This window comes from Nyctereutes procyonoides, unplaced genomic scaffold (genome assembly GCF_905146905.1).
Source record: "Nyctereutes procyonoides isolate TBG_1078 unplaced genomic scaffold, NYPRO_anot_genome, whole genome shotgun sequence".
Classification (NCBI taxonomy): Eukaryota; Metazoa; Chordata; class Mammalia; order Carnivora; family Canidae; genus Nyctereutes; species Nyctereutes procyonoides.
This window is the reverse complement of record NW_026575051.1, coordinates 12,033,988-12,050,417: the sequence shown is the minus strand read 5'-3', so window position 1 is coordinate 12,050,417 and position 16,430 is coordinate 12,033,988. Positions and strand designations below refer to the sequence as shown.

Sequence of the window (16,430 nt, the reverse complement as noted above, 5' to 3'; positions counted from 1 at the left end):
ATGAAAAATTCCAGCAGGGATGCCTGGGTGGCTCAGTGGTTGAGCATCTGCCTTTGGCTCAGGGCGTGATCCTGGTCCAGGGATCCAGTCTGGCATCGGGCTCCCTGCGAGAAGCCTGCTTCTCCCTCTATCTCTGCCTCTCTGTGTGTGTCTCATGAATAAATAAAATCTTAAAAAAAAAAAAAATTCCAGCAAAGCAAACTTAAAAGTCTATATGGTCCTCATTATTCTTACTCCAATTATGTAAATAATCAGCCAAGTTTACCGAGATTAGACTTATTTTATAAACAAATTAGCTTTATTTTAACTATCTCTGATAGAAACGGGGTTGATTGTGAGACAAAGAATGTTTCAGCAATACACCATTGTGTGTATCAGATTCTACTGCTTTTATTTGTCTTTGAGGTTTTGTTTTCCACCTCTGAAGTAGACTGGATCCTGAATTCTTCTAGTTTCCTCCAATATTTGGCTACAACTCTCCAAACTAACATTTCCAAGTGTTCTCCCACCCATCTGACTTGGAAACACCAAGAACTAAAATTGCCTTTTCCCAAAACCATGCAAGCAAAGTGGGACAACTTGATATAAACTTAAATCACCACAACAGCTCATGTATAGACAATTTTGTGCCTGTTGCTGCATGGACCACTCAGAAAAAAAGATTCCCAGATACATTCAAACTGCAAACTAGGGAAATCTTACAGACTGCCACTGCCTGCCCTCACTCCATCTGAAGATGCTTTCAGCCTGACATGTAGAAATCTGCTCAACTGGCTGCCTTCAGAACTCAAAAACTAGGATTATAATCTTCTTCAAGTATTGACTTTTGTTTTTCCTTCTTTTGTTTCCATAGAAATACCTCTTATTAAATGCCTGAGACAAATACTTCCACCATGTAAGCATGTTAAGAGACAGCAGGCCCAAAATAGAAGTCACTTATGCTTAAGCCAGTGTCACCAAACCAAGACTGAATACCCAATTACAATTTTAGTCTCTCATATGTAATCTTACCTTGTCAGTCTGGAATTTCCCGGTCAGCACTAATGCCCTGCCTTCCCCCGCAAGGAAGGTGGACTTACTTGAAACAATCCACTCTAACAGTAACTTTTTTTTTTTTAAGATTTTATTTATTCATGAGAGACAGAGAGAGAGAGAGAGAGAGAGAGAGAGAGAGAGAGAGAGACAGAGGGGGAGAAGCAGGCTCCATGCAGGGAGCCCGATGTGGGACTCGATCCCCAGACTCTGGGGTCACACAGCCAAAGGCAGTCAACTGCTGAGCCACCCAGGCGTCCTGTGACAATAACTTTCTTGTCATGTCCCCTTCTGCCTATAAAATTCTTTCATTTTGTACAGCTTTCAGGAGTTCCTTTTTGTTAGATGGGATGCTGCCCAATTCACAACCATTGAATAAAGCCAGTAAGATCTTTAAATTTATTGTTGTTGTTGTTGTTTTCCCTCCAACAGGCCTAACTTGGGGAACCCACCTGCACCACCACCTTCTGAAATGAGACACAACCCTTTAATTAAACTGACTTTTTCTCAGGACTAAGGGACTGGTTCCTTTGGATGTGAAACAACCTAGCAACTCAGAACAGGCTCAAACCTACTTATACCAGATGGCTGAAGATGTTAAAACATTTCACAATATTACCCAAATCCTTGAAGAGATTTCCAGGGCCAAACAAAAAGTCAAGATCACTTACCTATTTTCATGGCTGGACCCTTTCAAATTTGGGACAATAAGTACAGACTGGATTTCAAACTATAGCCTGTATAATTATTCTACCCTTTTAACATACTAGCTATCCAGGCAGTTGATGTCTTCATCACTGACTCTGGCATCACAGGGTAGATTGTTGTGTAAACTCTGACAGTTGTTCCCCCCATCCCTATTTCATAATGCAGATGCCTGATTTAAGCTTGGATTGCTGAGGCATCCACTTCAAAGATGACTATCTTGAATAAACACACAGCCAAATGACTATATAAAGTGCCAGGCTGCCTCCCCAACGTGAGACTGCTTTGTTTTAGAGTTCTTGGTTGATTTCAATAACTGGCCATTTTTGGGTGCTTGGCTTTTTGTTTTCCTTTTTCTCTCTTCCTATAAATTCCTGCTGTTTTTTAATTTAAAATTTTATTTTTAACTTTATTTGAGAGAGAGCATGAGCGGGAGAAGGCAGTCAGGAGGGAAGCGGACAAGAGAGGGAGAAGCAGACTCCCCGCTGTGCAGGGAATCAGACTCAGGGCTAGATCCCAGAATCCCAATATCATGACCTGAACTGAAGGCAGATATTTAACCGACTGAACACCCAGGTGCCACTCCTGCTCTTATTTTTTAAATTTACCCACGAAGAGGCACCTGGATGGCTCAGTCAGTTAAGTGTTTGCCTTTGCTCAGGTCATGATCCCAGAATCCTGGGACTGAGTCCCGCATCAGGCTCCCTACTCAGCAGAGAGCCTGCTTCTCCTTCTCCCTCTGCTACTACCCCTGCTTGTGCTCTCTTTCTCTGTCAAATAATTAAAATCTAAAATAAATAAAACTCACCCATGAAACTCTTGATGGCCACCCTCAACCCCAGTAAAAGCAGAACCCCCAGCCTGTACTAGCTTGCTCCCTCACTACCTGTAACCTTGCTGTGTACCCACTGCTGTGTCTTGTGATCTCCAGGGCTTGTAAAGAATAAACTTTTTTTTTTTTTCCAAAGTTTCCTGAAGATCACTGTTATGGTTTGGACAGAGGAGGTGTCTGTGGGAAGCTCACTGGAGCCCAAGTGAGTGCCCCCAAGCATTTCTAACCATGGCATTACCATCGCTAGGCTGAGATAGCACAAAACACACAAATACCAATTAAATTACGATCTCTGGTGGTAGAAGCCAAATATCAATATTACTCAGATGTTATTTTATTTAAATTTATTAAAGATAATAGATTGAGCTAGCACAAAACAGGGTGCAACCTGGGCACTGTGATTTTTAAAAGGTCTCCAGGCAATTCTAATATGTAGCAGAGACTGGAAACAAGAGACCTCAAGTATATAAGATACTTATGGAAACAACAGTAATTGGTGATTTAAATATGAGACACATAGGTTATACAGTTGAGTAAGCACTCAACTGTACTCTTAAAAAAAAATCACAGAAGATTAGTGGAAAGAATACAACAAATTTCAAAATCTGAATAATCAAGGTATTAATTCCTTATAAATTCCACTCACTGAAAACTGGCAGAATGTGTAACTTTAAACATTTGTAAGTTACAACCATAACATGTCAGAAATCACCTCACCATGAAGTGGCTTTTGTGTTGCACTGGAACAGATGATGATGCCATAATAAAAATAGTAAACACATTTTCACACACATACACTAAACCTACCAGGGAAGTACCACACGAGATGCAAATGGCAGAAATGGAGTATGAATAGGAAGCAGTGATTTAAGTCCAGCAAACATTTTATTGAGTAAACAAACCCAATATGCAAACTTCAACGGGAAATGAAGCTGATGAAGTCTTCAGTTTATGTATTATGCTGGAGAAAGCAAGAGCTTTTTAAAGATGGAAAAAAATGAAACACACTCGCTGCCAAAAACCCCCTTTTCCGAATAAGGATTACACTGCTCTGAAGTCTTATTCGTGGCACTTCAAATGATGCAAACTGCACAAGCCTTCAATAATTGCAATTATTCATCTTCAAATATCTCGACTTATCACCATCTGTACCAAGTAAGTTTGGTGCCCGTCAGGCGAGAACACATCTAACGAAAATAAGCACAAGCGAAGAGGGAAGTTTAAGAGCTAGCTAAAATACCACTTTCCCACAAGAAAATTCCTCTCAGGGAACCATACCGGGCCTTTACGTCTCCATAAGCATGCGTTTGTTTCATCGAATTTTGGCCCAACGTCATCATCAGCCACTGCTACAGCACGAAACCAACAGCCAAGACAACATGAAAAGTCTGCCGAGCGGTTCTAAATTCTCTTACCAATGGGGCAGTCACCTGGAAAAACTGCCAGGCACGGACGCCAGAGATGCCGGGCTCGCTGTCCACTCAAGGAAGACGAAGGCGTCTTGAATATCTGCCCCGTCTCCGGGAGAGCACCAGTCGGTTTCCAGAAATTTATTCCCCGTGATGACGGAGAAACGGACCACGGGTCACAGACGACCCTGGCTGGGGAAGCCGCCCGCACTGCCCCGCCGGACAAGCCAGGGCTTGCGCGCTCAACAGCCGGCCCTCGGAACTGAGATTAGGCAGCGCGCGCGCCGCAGAAGAGCCGTTGGCGCGCCTGCGCACTGCAGCCCTTCCGTTCTCCGCTCCGCCCACCGAGAAGCAACCGTCACACGGGAGCCGCCACTTCCGCGGGCGCGTGCGCAGTGGCGAGTCGGGCGCGTGCGCAGCCCCCGCTCCTTCCAGGCTGGAGCTTCTGCAGCTCACGCTCCTCCTCCCGCTCCCCACCCCCCAGCCCGCCGCGGCCCGGTACCAGCTTGTGGTCCTCCGAAGGGAGCGGTCGGTGCCTCGTGCTCCTGGGACGGCGGCGGTGCGCGCTCGCGGCGCGTGGCACTAGCCATGGCGATGGATCAAGTGAACGCGCTGTGCGAGCAGCTGGTGAAAGCGGTGACGGTCATGATGGACCCCAGCTCCACCCAGCGCTACCGGCTGGAAGCCCTCAAGGTAGAAGGGGTCCGGCGTCCTGGGCCTGCCCCAAGATCCTCCCCTAGCCCCAGCGCCCCCCCCCCCCCCCCGCCTGAAGCCCTGCTGGTCTCCCGCCCACGCGGCCCTTGAACCTCCCACTGCAACCCCCCGGGCCCTTAGCCTTTCCCCTCCTCGCCCTCCGCGCCTCTTCTCACTCGGGCTTTCTCTGCCAGTCGCGCCTGCCCTTTTCTCGGGACCCTCTGGTTCCCTGCTGCTCCTCATCTCACTACCACTTCCTTCTGCCCTCTCTTCTCCTTTCCCCACTTCTCTTCAGTCCTACCCACACCACAGCCCGATGCTTCTATTTTACTACCCCAAGCCCCACGTCCTTCCCATGGCGCACGTGCCCATCACGTACGTCCCCAACACCGGCTACATTCTTTACGGTCTCCCCTGCATTAAACGTTTCCTTGCATGCTCCTGACCCTCCTAGCCGAGCTCCAGCCCCGCTAGTGCCACTTTATTTACATTCTTACACCTCTCACTAATCCTCTTCTGTGTCTCGGGTTGTTTCTGGGCTCATTCTCACACACCCTCCCCCCACGTTCTTTTACTTGTTCTATTCTCAGGCTATTTTGCGCAAAGATGAACTTCTACCACTTACTTTGCATTTTAACAAGGGCACTTTGGTTTCCTGAAAGTAGTTTTCTTGAGTCCGCATGCTCAGCTCTTGGGACTGACTCTTCTATTGCAGTTTGGGAATGCTAATACAAATTGGGATGGTAATAAATTGCGCACTCATTCCCACATCAAACTGTGTGTGTGGATTGTGAGAAATGACCATTAGGAAAAACACTTCTGCACGTTATTTTTTAAAGTTTTTCGTAATTTTAAATGATGTAACTATAAAGTAGAGTGAACATCATTTGGAAGGAACTTTACTTTTAAGACCATACAGTGTTTGCCACAAGATTTGGAATGAGAAACAGTTGTGTTCTATTTGGTTTTTTTTCTTATGAAATATTAAAAACATACACAAAAGTAAAGAGAATAATACTACAATGATCTTGTATATACCCCACACCTAAATTAAGGAGTTATAAAAATTTTGCCACATTTGCTTCCCACCCCCCACCCCTCCCTTTTGTTTTTTATTTATTTTTTTTTTTAATTTTTATTTATTTATGACAGTCACACACAGAGAGAGAGAGAGAGAGAGGCGCAGAGACACAGGCAGAGGGAGAAGCAGGCTCCATGCACCGGGAGCCCGACGCGGGATTCGATCCCGGGTCTCCAGGATCGCGCCCTGGGCCAAAGGCAGGCGCCAAACCGCTGCGCCACCCAGGGATCCCTGTTTTTTAAATCAAATCCTAGAAGTTGTCATTTCACCCCTATATACTGCAGGAGTACATCTCTAACAAATAATTTTTAACTCCTATAGGTCAGACTTTTTTCAATGTTATTGGCCATGGCATGGCAAATTTGTAACTATCAAAGTGAAAGGAATGTTTATCAGTTCTTTTTTTTTTTTTAAGATTTTATTTATTTATTCTTGAGAGACAGAGAGGGAGAGGCGGAGACACAGGCAGAGGGAGAAAAAGGCTGCAGGCAGGGAGCCCGACATGGGACTCAATCCCGGGACTCCAGGATCATGCCCTGGGCCAAAGGCAGGCGCCAAACCTCTGAGCCACCCAGGCTGCCCAGTTCTTTACTCATATACTATTGATCTAGATTTTGCAGTTTAAAAATATAGCTCAGGTGGAGTTTATTAAGATGAAGTTTAAAAAAAATTTTTTTTAATCCCCACTGTCTCTTGCCTCCTAAGGGAAATACTAACTTTTGTTGTTGCAGTTCTGTGAAGAATTTAAAGAAAAGTGCCCTATCTGTGTCCCCTGTGGCTTGAGGTTGGCTGAGAAAACACAAATTGCCATCGTCAGACATTTTGGCCTTCAAATCCTGGAACACGTTGTCAAGTAAGGAGCTTTTGGACAGTACCATTGTAGTCTGTGAGAGAGCAAGTCTTTATTTCTTATGTAACTCATAGAGATAATCTTTAGGTGAGCAGAGAAGAACAATCACTGAGAAGAAAGGAATGATTTCCCAAGAGATTATCATAACCTCAAGAGTACTCTTATTCAAGACTTAACCTTTCTCTTCTTCAGTTTCTTCATCCATGTAGAATACATACTAAGTACTTACTAAGCATTCTACAAATATGAGCTGATAGTGGTTCAATCAGTATTGAGCTCCCACTGTATACCAGCAGATCTCAAAGTCTTTTTAAAATAATAGAGTGTATAGGTAATTATTTATTTATTTTTTTGTATAGGTAATTAAATCTCTGATTAGGCATTGCACTTTTAAATTTTTTTTAAAGTTTAAACATGTTCCTTCTCTGAATGGCAAATCCAAAGCAGAATTATATGAGAAAAACTGAAAACCCTTCCTAACTTGAGTCTTCTACCCCTAGCATCTCCCAAAAGAGTCAGCTTTAAGACTTAGCCACAGTCTTTGTGGGATTGTGCTATTCATAAATAAGCCAGCACATTAAAAAAAAAAAAAAAAGAGAGAGAGAGAGAAGTTAGTGGTATCAATAATGTGTTGTTGTTTTTTTTTTAGATTTTATTTATTTATTTGACAGAGCAAGCGTACAAGCAAAGGGAGCAGTAGGCAGGGGGAGAGGGAGAAGCAGGCTCCCCACAGAGCAGGGAGTCTGATGCAGAACTCGATTGCAGGATGCTGGAATCATGACCCGAGCTGAAGGCAGATGCTTTACTGACTAAGCCACCCTAGCACCCCGACATTGTAGTTTCTGAAAAGCAACTATATTTGTTCTGGTTGTCCCAGGTAGATATTTGCTTTTGGTCTATCAGTAAAATCAAGGGGAGAAGCTAATCTGTGTACAAATCCTGTAAATTTCAGTTAGTGGACCACTTCTTATACAGAACTTTTTCTCAAGAATTTTTCTGTTGTCAGCATTTTAGTTGAACATGGACTGTTCTTGTCCTTTCTTTAAAGGTACAAAATCAGAAGTATAATATTTTAGTTCACTAACATAATATAACAGAATCAAAGCTAGTCTCTTTTGAAGACTTCTAATGTGGTTCTCTGACCTTACGCATTTTGGTGGCCAGGTTTCGGTGGAACAGCATGTCTCGATTGGAGAAAGTCTATCTGAAGAACAGTGTCATGGAGCTGATTGCAAATGTAAGGAATGGTTGGTTGGAAGACTTGTGTTTTAAAGGTAGTTTAGACTAAGTGTGACTTTGACTTATTCAGCATTTATGTAAAAATTCACTAGTTCTGCGTAGGTCAAACACAGTTCTGCATGCTCAACGGGGCAGAAAATATTAAACATTTTCAGCAAATGAACAAGATTCTTAGATTTAAAGTAGATTGCACTTTGCTGTTTGTTTCCTTTTATTCCAAACCAAATTTTACTGTATGATTTTAACAAAACAAAATAGGCAGGATGGATTTGTATCAGGAATTAGGATATGACTTTAAACATGCTTAAAATATACAGCCTTTTTTTTTTCTTTCTTACAAATGGCATGGAAAGTTGAATTCCCATCTTTTCCTCTCCAAAGTTGGGTGCCTTTAATAGAAGAAAATTCCCTTCAGAATTATTAATCAATTTAGGATTTGTATTTTGCTAGTTCTTGGGAAACTTGATAGTAATTCTAATTCATTAAACTTGATATCAAACTTAAGAAGAACAAAGTCCCAGGAATACTTTTCTTGTGTGTCTTATAATGCTAGAATTATCAGTAAAATATTTAGTTGCTTCTCCTAATTCTCTTCATTATATCAGCTTCTTATTGTCCTCCTTGTTTCTGTACTCTGGCGCTCTTACAAAATGAAAACAGTGTGAGAGTCTTTTCGGTTTGTAAAGGAAAACAATGAAGTCTTCCTTGCTCTGTGTGACAGTCACTTTATTAGCTGATGCAGCCCTTACTTATGCTTCAAGTGAAGAAAATGGTTAATGAGAATGCAGGACAAGTGACTCAGACCTGGAGAGCAAGTTTATTTACTCTGTTTAGTTTAAAAGGCAAGCCTGCTGATGAGTTCTGTACACTTTCACAGTGCAGGTTTTTTTGGTTTTTTAGGTTCTTTAAATTCAGTCTTGTAAACCTCTTATTGTCTCTTAATCTTTTTCAGGGAACACTGGATATTTTGGAAGAGGAGAACCATATTAAAGATGTTTTGTCACGAATTGTAGTAGAAATGATCAAGCGGGAGTGGCCACAGCATTGGCCTGATATGCTAATAGAACTGGACACCCTTTCCAAACAAGGGGTATAAAATACAGCTATACCAATTCAGTTTATTGGGGGGGGGGGTGTTCTGGAGTTTGTTTTGTCAACAGAAAAGAGCTTTTGGGCATACCTATAGTGAAAAGGATGTTTCAGATTAATTAGTTTATTTCTATTGATACAGGAAACACAAACAGAATTAGTGATGTTTATCCTTCTACGACTGGCAGAGGATGTAGTGACCTTTCAGACCCTACCCCCTCAAAGAAGAAGGGATATCCAGCAAACATTAACCCAGAACATGGAAAAGATCTTCCGTTTTCTACTTGACACGCTTCAAGAAAATGTAAACAAGTACCGGCAAGTGGTAAGGGATACCCTATCTCCCAAAAGTTCTGTTTTCTAATAGGAGTGGGTTTTTTGTTTATTTTTTAAGGTTAAATTAATCTATCAGCAAGGAATTAGGGTGTCTAGTTCAGCAAAAGAAAACTTAAAAGCAAAAGAGAAACAGATGACAGGAAAAACTGGAACTAATTTTCAAGTAACAGGTCATTGAGTTTCTATGTTAAAAAAATAATGCTTTATAGTAAGAAAATTCTTAAAATAGTATAAAAATGGTTAATTCTCTCTCTTTTTTAAGATCTAGATATTTGAGAGTGAGAGAGTGCATGAGCAGGGGGCAGAGGCAGAGGGAGAAGTAGACTCCCCACTGAGCAAGGAGCCTGATACAGGGCTTGATCCCAGACCCTGGATTACTGTCTGAACTGAAGGCAGACACTTAACTGACAGCTACCCAGGTGCTCCAAAATGTAATTCTTAATATTTAAAGTACTTAAAGCCCAGATTTCTGGTAGGTCAGGGTAGCACCCCTATTAAATTTTGATGCTGTATTTAGTTTTGGTCCCTTTTGCAGTGGAAATTGCCAGATTTTATTCATCTTGACCACATGATTCTTTGTACAGGTTTCTCCCTGCTACCTGAAAGGAGAGTGTTCCTTTGAAACCTTTTGTGAGCCCAAATGGCATAAAATGAAGAAGAAATTACCATTAATTTATATGGAATAATTTTTTTAGCATTCCCAGACCCCCAAAAATAACCTCTTTTTAGCTTTTCTGACACATTAAGGACACATTTTGCTAACAGATACACAAAATAAATCAAGATTAAGCACAGATGCTCACTGACACAGTTCAAAGCTACAGCTGCTAGATGCTGAGATGCTGAGTGTAGTGCTTAGGGAAGGAGTGTAGTGGTGCCTCTGTAAGGTCTTCCTGTAAAACAAGTGCTGAAAGCTGTTTTCATGTTGTGCCTTTTCTTAAAAGTAAAAGCAAAAAATCCTCTTCACATTTCTTTCAGTTAGAGAAAACAGGTACTAATGTGGGTCTTATGAAAATCAAAGTTCCATGACACAAACTTTCAAAAAATCGGAAGTAATCTATATTTTATTCTCCCTGGCAGGGTATTTCTTCTGCAGAAAAGGGCATGCCACATACTGTCTTTCCAAGCATTGTCTTTTTTTTTTTTTTTTAAGATTTTATTTATTTATTCATGACACAGAGAGAGAGACAGGCAGAGGGAGAAGCAGGCTCCGTGCAGGGAGCCTGACTTGGGACTCAATCCCGGGTCTCCAGGATCACACCGCAGGCTGAAGGCGGCCCTAAACCGCTGGGCCACCAGGGCTGCCCAAGCATTGTCATTTTTAACAGCCGTGCATTGGGTTCCACATTGAATGTGGAGCCTGCTTAAGATCCTCTGTCTTCCCTACCCTCACCTGAAAAAGAAAGAGAGAAATTCTGATCCAGAATTCTTATTCGAACTTATTTCACAAAATAGGATTAAATTTAGTTCTTTTTTTATGCCCCTGGCAAATTTTAGAGAAGCACAGCTACTAACACAAGTGATAAGAAGGTACTGTGAGCTCTTTGGGTTAGGAAGGAACTCATAGTAAGTACCTAATATATGCATTATACTTGTTTGCACTTCATGTGTTCTTTAATCCTCAAAGCAACCCTAAGAGTCAAAAAGTTATAGTCTCCATTTTATGGATGTAGAAACTAAGGTTCAGAGAAAATTATTGAAGATCCCCTAATAAATGGTTGTGGTGAAATTCAAGTCCCATTCTTTATCATAGAATGGCCTATTTCCCCCAAAATAGCTCCCCAAGATTTTTCAAAAGAAAATATCAGGAAAATATTGGCACTTAAAAATGTATGGCTATCAAGGGTGAAGGAGGTATTTTCCTTCTCTAGGAGATTTAATCTTTAGGAGAAGGGGAACAAATTAAGACTCCTTAAATGCCCTAGCCAACATGTCCAAGCAGAGCTGATTGGTGATGGTGTGAGACATTAGAAGCACATCCACTGTGGTGATTTTCTTTACCCTTAGTCTCCATTCCCTTCAGAACTGTTAAAGCAGACTGCCTCTTGTGTCCAAGACCAGAGCTCACCAAGGGCCATCTTCTGTACCTGGAACAACAGCTTTTGCTTGAGAAGTTGCATCCCTTCTTCCATCGCTTTTCTCCTTCCCTCCATTCTCTCCTTCCTGTTTGGGGAGTAGGTCGAATGGTAAACAATGATGTTGATGAATACAAAGACTAGACTTGGGTGTCGTCACTTGAATTCCTTTGCCTTCTGGGCAACATCAGTAGATGCTGGTGTGAGAGGGTTCTGCTTCACTGATGATGAAGGCTTAATGATTGTCCTTTATTAACAAATGTATTTCATAAAAGTTGAGAAAAGGAATTATAGAAGAAAAAATCCTTTATAGTCTTAATGGCAGTGAGTTTTCAGGTACTTCAGAAACTGTTATTCCTGTTTCTTTTCCCATTTAGCTGTCTTCAGGAATCATTCTTAATTTTAATTTCAGAAGTTTTTTGGGGAAGTATTAATTTTGTACGTGTAAATTATAAGCATTTTGTATTATTTACGGAATCTGAAGTATAAGGGTAAAAATCAGTTATAATTGTATGTTTATCTATTTAGCATGTGATATTTTTGCGTGTGATTTTCCTGTAGTTATGTCCATACATTCATAGTCATAAATTGTATTCATTTAATTTTGTTTCTTGTTTTTTCCACACTTGTTACATCATTTCAATATGTTTTTGCTAGTTATAACTTGTCTTTATTTGAATAACTTGTCTTTATTTGAATATGGAAAAATGTTCATACTTTGTTTTGAATTCTGTTTCTTTGATCACTAGCCATGTGGAGCCTTATTTATTCATCTGTTAGTTGTGTTTCTTTGTAAAATCCTTGCTTTGAAACTTTGTGGACTTCATGTTGTAACAAATTTGTGTAAGCTCTTTAGATACTAACTTTCTATCATATTGCCAAAATTGAAATAACCTGTCCTTAGGGGGAGTATCAGCTACTATGTTCATAGTACAGTTGTATTCCTTTCCAAGTTTAAAAGTTGAGTCTGTATTTAAAATCATTATTCAAGGGACTTTATTAAGTGGGTGGAAAGTTACTATGTAGCCTTTTGCTCATTAAAAACATTGGATCCTTATACTTCTTTTCTTTCAGAAGACAGATAATTCTCAGGAGTCAAAGGTAAGAGCTCTTGTGGAGTTGGAAGGAGACTTCTTTGAGGCTTTCAGGTACAGAGATGCATACATACGTAGTGGAGGGTGACCTCAGCCTTGGTTTAGGTGATCACTGGTAGAAGGGAGTTAGAATTACAGTATTTCCAGTTTATCAAAGGAGATGAAATAGCCACACATGCCGATATGGTCCTATTTACAGACATAGAGAATGCTGTTGTTTGAGAAGTGGTTGTGCATCAAAAGAAGACCTTTGAGTTCCCTGTCAGTGCTGTTAAAAGAGTACTTTTTTTTTTAATCGTTTTCTTTTTAGAATTAGAGAATAGAAGGAGCTCAGGTATAACCACAGCCTTCCTGAAGTCTGTTACCAGTGAGGACTTAATGATTAAGTTATTTCTTTTCATGCAGGCTCAAGCAAATTGTCGAGTAGGAGTCGCAGCTCTGAATACTCTAGCAGGCTACATTGACTGGGTGTCCATGAGTCATATTACTGCTGAAAACTGTAAGCTCTTAGAGATGCTCTGCCTGCTTCTGAATGAACAGGAACTTCAATTGGGAGCAGCTGAGTGTCTTCTCATTGCAGTCAGCAGAAAAGTAAGTTACCACTTCAAACTGACTTTTGTCCTCTCTGAGTCTCTGAGGGAAGTGTGTGTTTGTTTAATTGTACATTGTAGTAGGAAGCCATTGGAAAATTTGGGATTTATTTTTACCTGACACCAATTTAATTGCCTGCTCCTACCCCTTCGGTAGTTTGCCAATATTCTAGGGTTCCATTGGCACTATATACAGAGATTTACCAGGCTACCTGGTTCTTGAAACTACTATAAATCTTGGTACTTCATGCTGAGGAAATAAGATGAAAGTAATACTAAAATTTAAAACTCAATGTTACATCAAAGAATCTTTTTATTTGTTTATTCATGAGAGAGAGAGAGAAGCAGAGACACAGGCAGAGGGAGAAGCAGGCTCCACGCAGGGAGCCTGATGTGGGACTTGATCCCCGGACTCCAGGATCACGCCCTGGGCCGAAGGCAGGTGCCAAACCGATAAGCCACCCAGGGATTCCCACATCTAAGAATCTAAAGTGGTGGCTGCACTGTCCTTTATATATATATATATATATATATTCATGAGAAACACAGAGAGGAGACAGACACCTAGGCAGAGAGAGAAGCAAGTTCCCTATGGGGAGCCTTTTATTTATTTAAGATATTTATTTGTTCATGAGAGGCAGAGACACAGGCAGAGGGAGAAGCAGGCTCCATGCAGGGAGCTCAACTCGGGACTCCATCCTGGGTCTCCAGGATCAGGCCCTGGGCTGAAGGTGGCGCTAAACTGCTGAGCCACCTGGGGTGCCCCCCAGTGTTGATTTTAAAGGATCAGCCTTTTTTCCAGTGTTTAGTTAAGCTCTGAGACTGTGAGAAATTATGAAATCATTATCTTTTATAGGTATAGAAGATGTTAGTACTTGGAGGCTTTTAATAATAAAGTTTGTATTATTTGTGTTTCCTTAAAATTGGTTCTAGGGCAAGTTGGAAGACCGGAAGCCCTTGATGGTCTTATTTGGGGATGTTGCCATGCATTATATACTGTCTGCTGCACAGTAAGTATCTACTTTTTATGTGTTTTCTAATTTCTTTGTCCTTTCTGTAGTATAGGTCGATATATCTAAAGTTCATATCTGAATGTTGGCAGTCAATTGACAGTGACAGTGTTTTTAATATGAACGAAAGTCAGGCAGTGTTAAAGGAACTTTTAAACCTTTTTAAAGACTTGATAGTGGAAACTCAGTCACTTTCACAGTTTTCCCCATTCTTCCCAGATAGCTCATCTCCTTGATTCTGTTTGCTTCTGGTGATTCCCAAGCCTCCTAGTAGTGCTGGTGCCTAGGCCTGAGAATGCTCTGATCTTCTGGACCAGAGTCTGCCCCAGGGCCTGCCTTGACTGCAGAACTCCAGATGCTCCTCCCTCCTCAAAGTAATCAATGTCTGATGTGCTCAGGCTCTTGGAAGCAGCAGGAACAATGTGTTCAATGAGAAATGTATGCATGGGACCTGCAAACACATTCTGTGTTCTAAAATAATGGCTTCCACTTTTTTTTTTCATTTTTAATTGCTTTGAAAAATGTTTGAGCATTTCCTGATACGTGTTTCTTACCAGGAAGGCAGGTAGAACTAGGTAGAACTGTATGTACTACAAAGACAGTTGAAGCTGTCACATCACCTTTTTTTTTTTTTTATACTCTTCTCTTAGTGCCAGGGAGAAATGAAAAGATACAAGATACACATGTATTACTTAAAATCTCTCACTGTCCATTCCAACACAGCTTTTATGATGGCTTTCTTTTCTCTGGAAATTAGCTCTGTTTTTAATAGGTCCTGTTAATTAAATTCATAACATGTCTTTTGGGTAGCCACTGCAGCTAACTGTTCCCAAGGCCCATTTTTTAGTTCCATAGAAACTATGACATTCAAAAAAAAAAAGAAAAGAAACTATGACATTCACACTGAATTGTCCCATCTCTGTGTTACTTGTACTGGTTAGTAAAGCTATGATTCAAACCTAGGCAGTCAGACTCAAGAGCCTGCACTAGAAACCACAATGCCATATTGTCCTTCACTATCACTAGAACCCAAGTCTTGCTTACCCTGAGGCCCATGCTTTTTACATTATACTCCGGTGCATCTGGAACACAGCTAATATGGATGCTATACATACTAGTTATTATTACTTCTTTTAATTTTTTTTTCTTTAGATTTTATTTTTCCATTCATGAGAGACGCAGAGAGAGGCAGAGACATAGGCAGAGGGAGAAGCTTGGCTCCATGCAGGGAGCCCGATGCAGGACTCAATCCCAGGACCCTGGGATCATGCCCCAAGCCAAAGGCAGACGCTCAACCACTAAGCCACCCAAGCGTCCCAGTTACTGTTCTTATTAGTGTGAATAGTCTTACATCATTTCAGGTCCAGTTTTGCCACCAAATAAGTTATAATTTTTTTAAGACTTTTTTTTAGAGCCATTTCAAGTTCATAGCAAAATTCAATAAAGGTGCAGAGATTTCTGTTACGCCACATGCCTACCCCACACGCATAGCCTCCTCCATTACCAACATCCCCAACCAGAGTAGTACATTTGTTATAATTGATGAACTACATGGACACATTATAATCATCCAAAGTCCATAGTTTACTTTAGGGTTCATGTTGGGTGTTGTACATTCCATAGGTACGTTCTGTGGGTTTCAACAAATGTGTAGTAACCTGTATCGTTATAGTATTGTACAGAGTATTTTCACTGCCCCCAAAAAATCCTTTGTGCTCTGCCTATTCATCTCTCCTCCCCTACCCCAACCTCTGGCAACAACTGATCTGATCTTTTTTACTTTCTCCATAATTTTGCCTTTTCCAGATTGTCATATAGTTGGAATCATATGGTATATAATCTTTTCAGATTGACTTCTTTCAGTTGGTAACATGCATTTAGAGTTTTTCCATGTGTTTTCATGGCTTGATAGCTCATTCCTTGTTAGCAGTGAATAATATTGCATTGTCTAGCTGTACCAGTTTATCCGTTCACCTGCCAGAAGACATCTTGGTTGCTTCCAAATTTTGCCACTTATGAATAAAGCTGCAATAAACATGTAGGTTTAACATGTTAAAAACATGTAGGTCTTTGTGTGAACGAACGTGTTTTCAACTCCTTTGGTAAATAAGAAGCATGATCGCTGGGTTGTTAAGAGCATGCTTAGTTTTGTAAGAAACTCAAATTGTTTTTAAAGTGTCTATATCATTTTTGCATTCTCACCAGCAATGAATGAGAGTTACTTTCGTTCCACATCCTTGGCAGCATTTGGTGTTGTCAATGGTCTGAATTTTGGCCACTCTAATAGATATGTGGTGGTATCTTATTTGAATTTGCAATTTCCTGGTGATATATGATGTATAACATCTTTTTATATGTTTGTCATCTGTATCTCTTTGGAGAGATGTCTCTTAAG

The 16,430-nt window shown here is 40.9% G+C and overlaps 2 protein-coding genes across 3 annotated transcripts in view; one reads left to right on the top strand and one right to left on the bottom strand.

Moving 5' to 3' along the window:
* The window catches only part of POLH (DNA polymerase eta), a 38,714-nt gene extending 34,445 nt beyond the window's left edge, over positions 1-4,269 (bottom strand). The window contains exon 1 of one of the 2 annotated variants that reach the window (XM_055329888.1): positions 3,985-4,269. The gene's annotated coding sequence lies outside the window, so the exon portion shown is untranslated. The remainder of the gene's footprint in view (positions 1-3,984) is intronic. The other variant, XM_055329890.1, reaches the window with a different exon arrangement.
* Positions 4,270-4,379: 110 nt separating this feature from the next.
* The window catches only part of XPO5 (exportin 5), a 50,314-nt gene continuing 38,263 nt past the window's right edge, over positions 4,380-16,430 (top strand). Inside the window, exons 1-8 of the mRNA XM_055329743.1 lie at positions 4,380-4,671; positions 6,484-6,605; positions 7,767-7,839; positions 8,794-8,931; positions 9,073-9,255; positions 12,416-12,442; positions 12,841-13,026; positions 13,959-14,035. Of these exons, the coding sequence (XP_055185718.1) occupies positions 4,567-4,671; positions 6,484-6,605; positions 7,767-7,839; positions 8,794-8,931; positions 9,073-9,255; positions 12,416-12,442; positions 12,841-13,026; positions 13,959-14,035 (911 nt within the window). The 5' untranslated portion in view covers positions 4,380-4,566. The remainder of the gene's footprint in view (positions 4,672-6,483; positions 6,606-7,766; positions 7,840-8,793; positions 8,932-9,072; positions 9,256-12,415; positions 12,443-12,840; positions 13,027-13,958; positions 14,036-16,430) is intronic.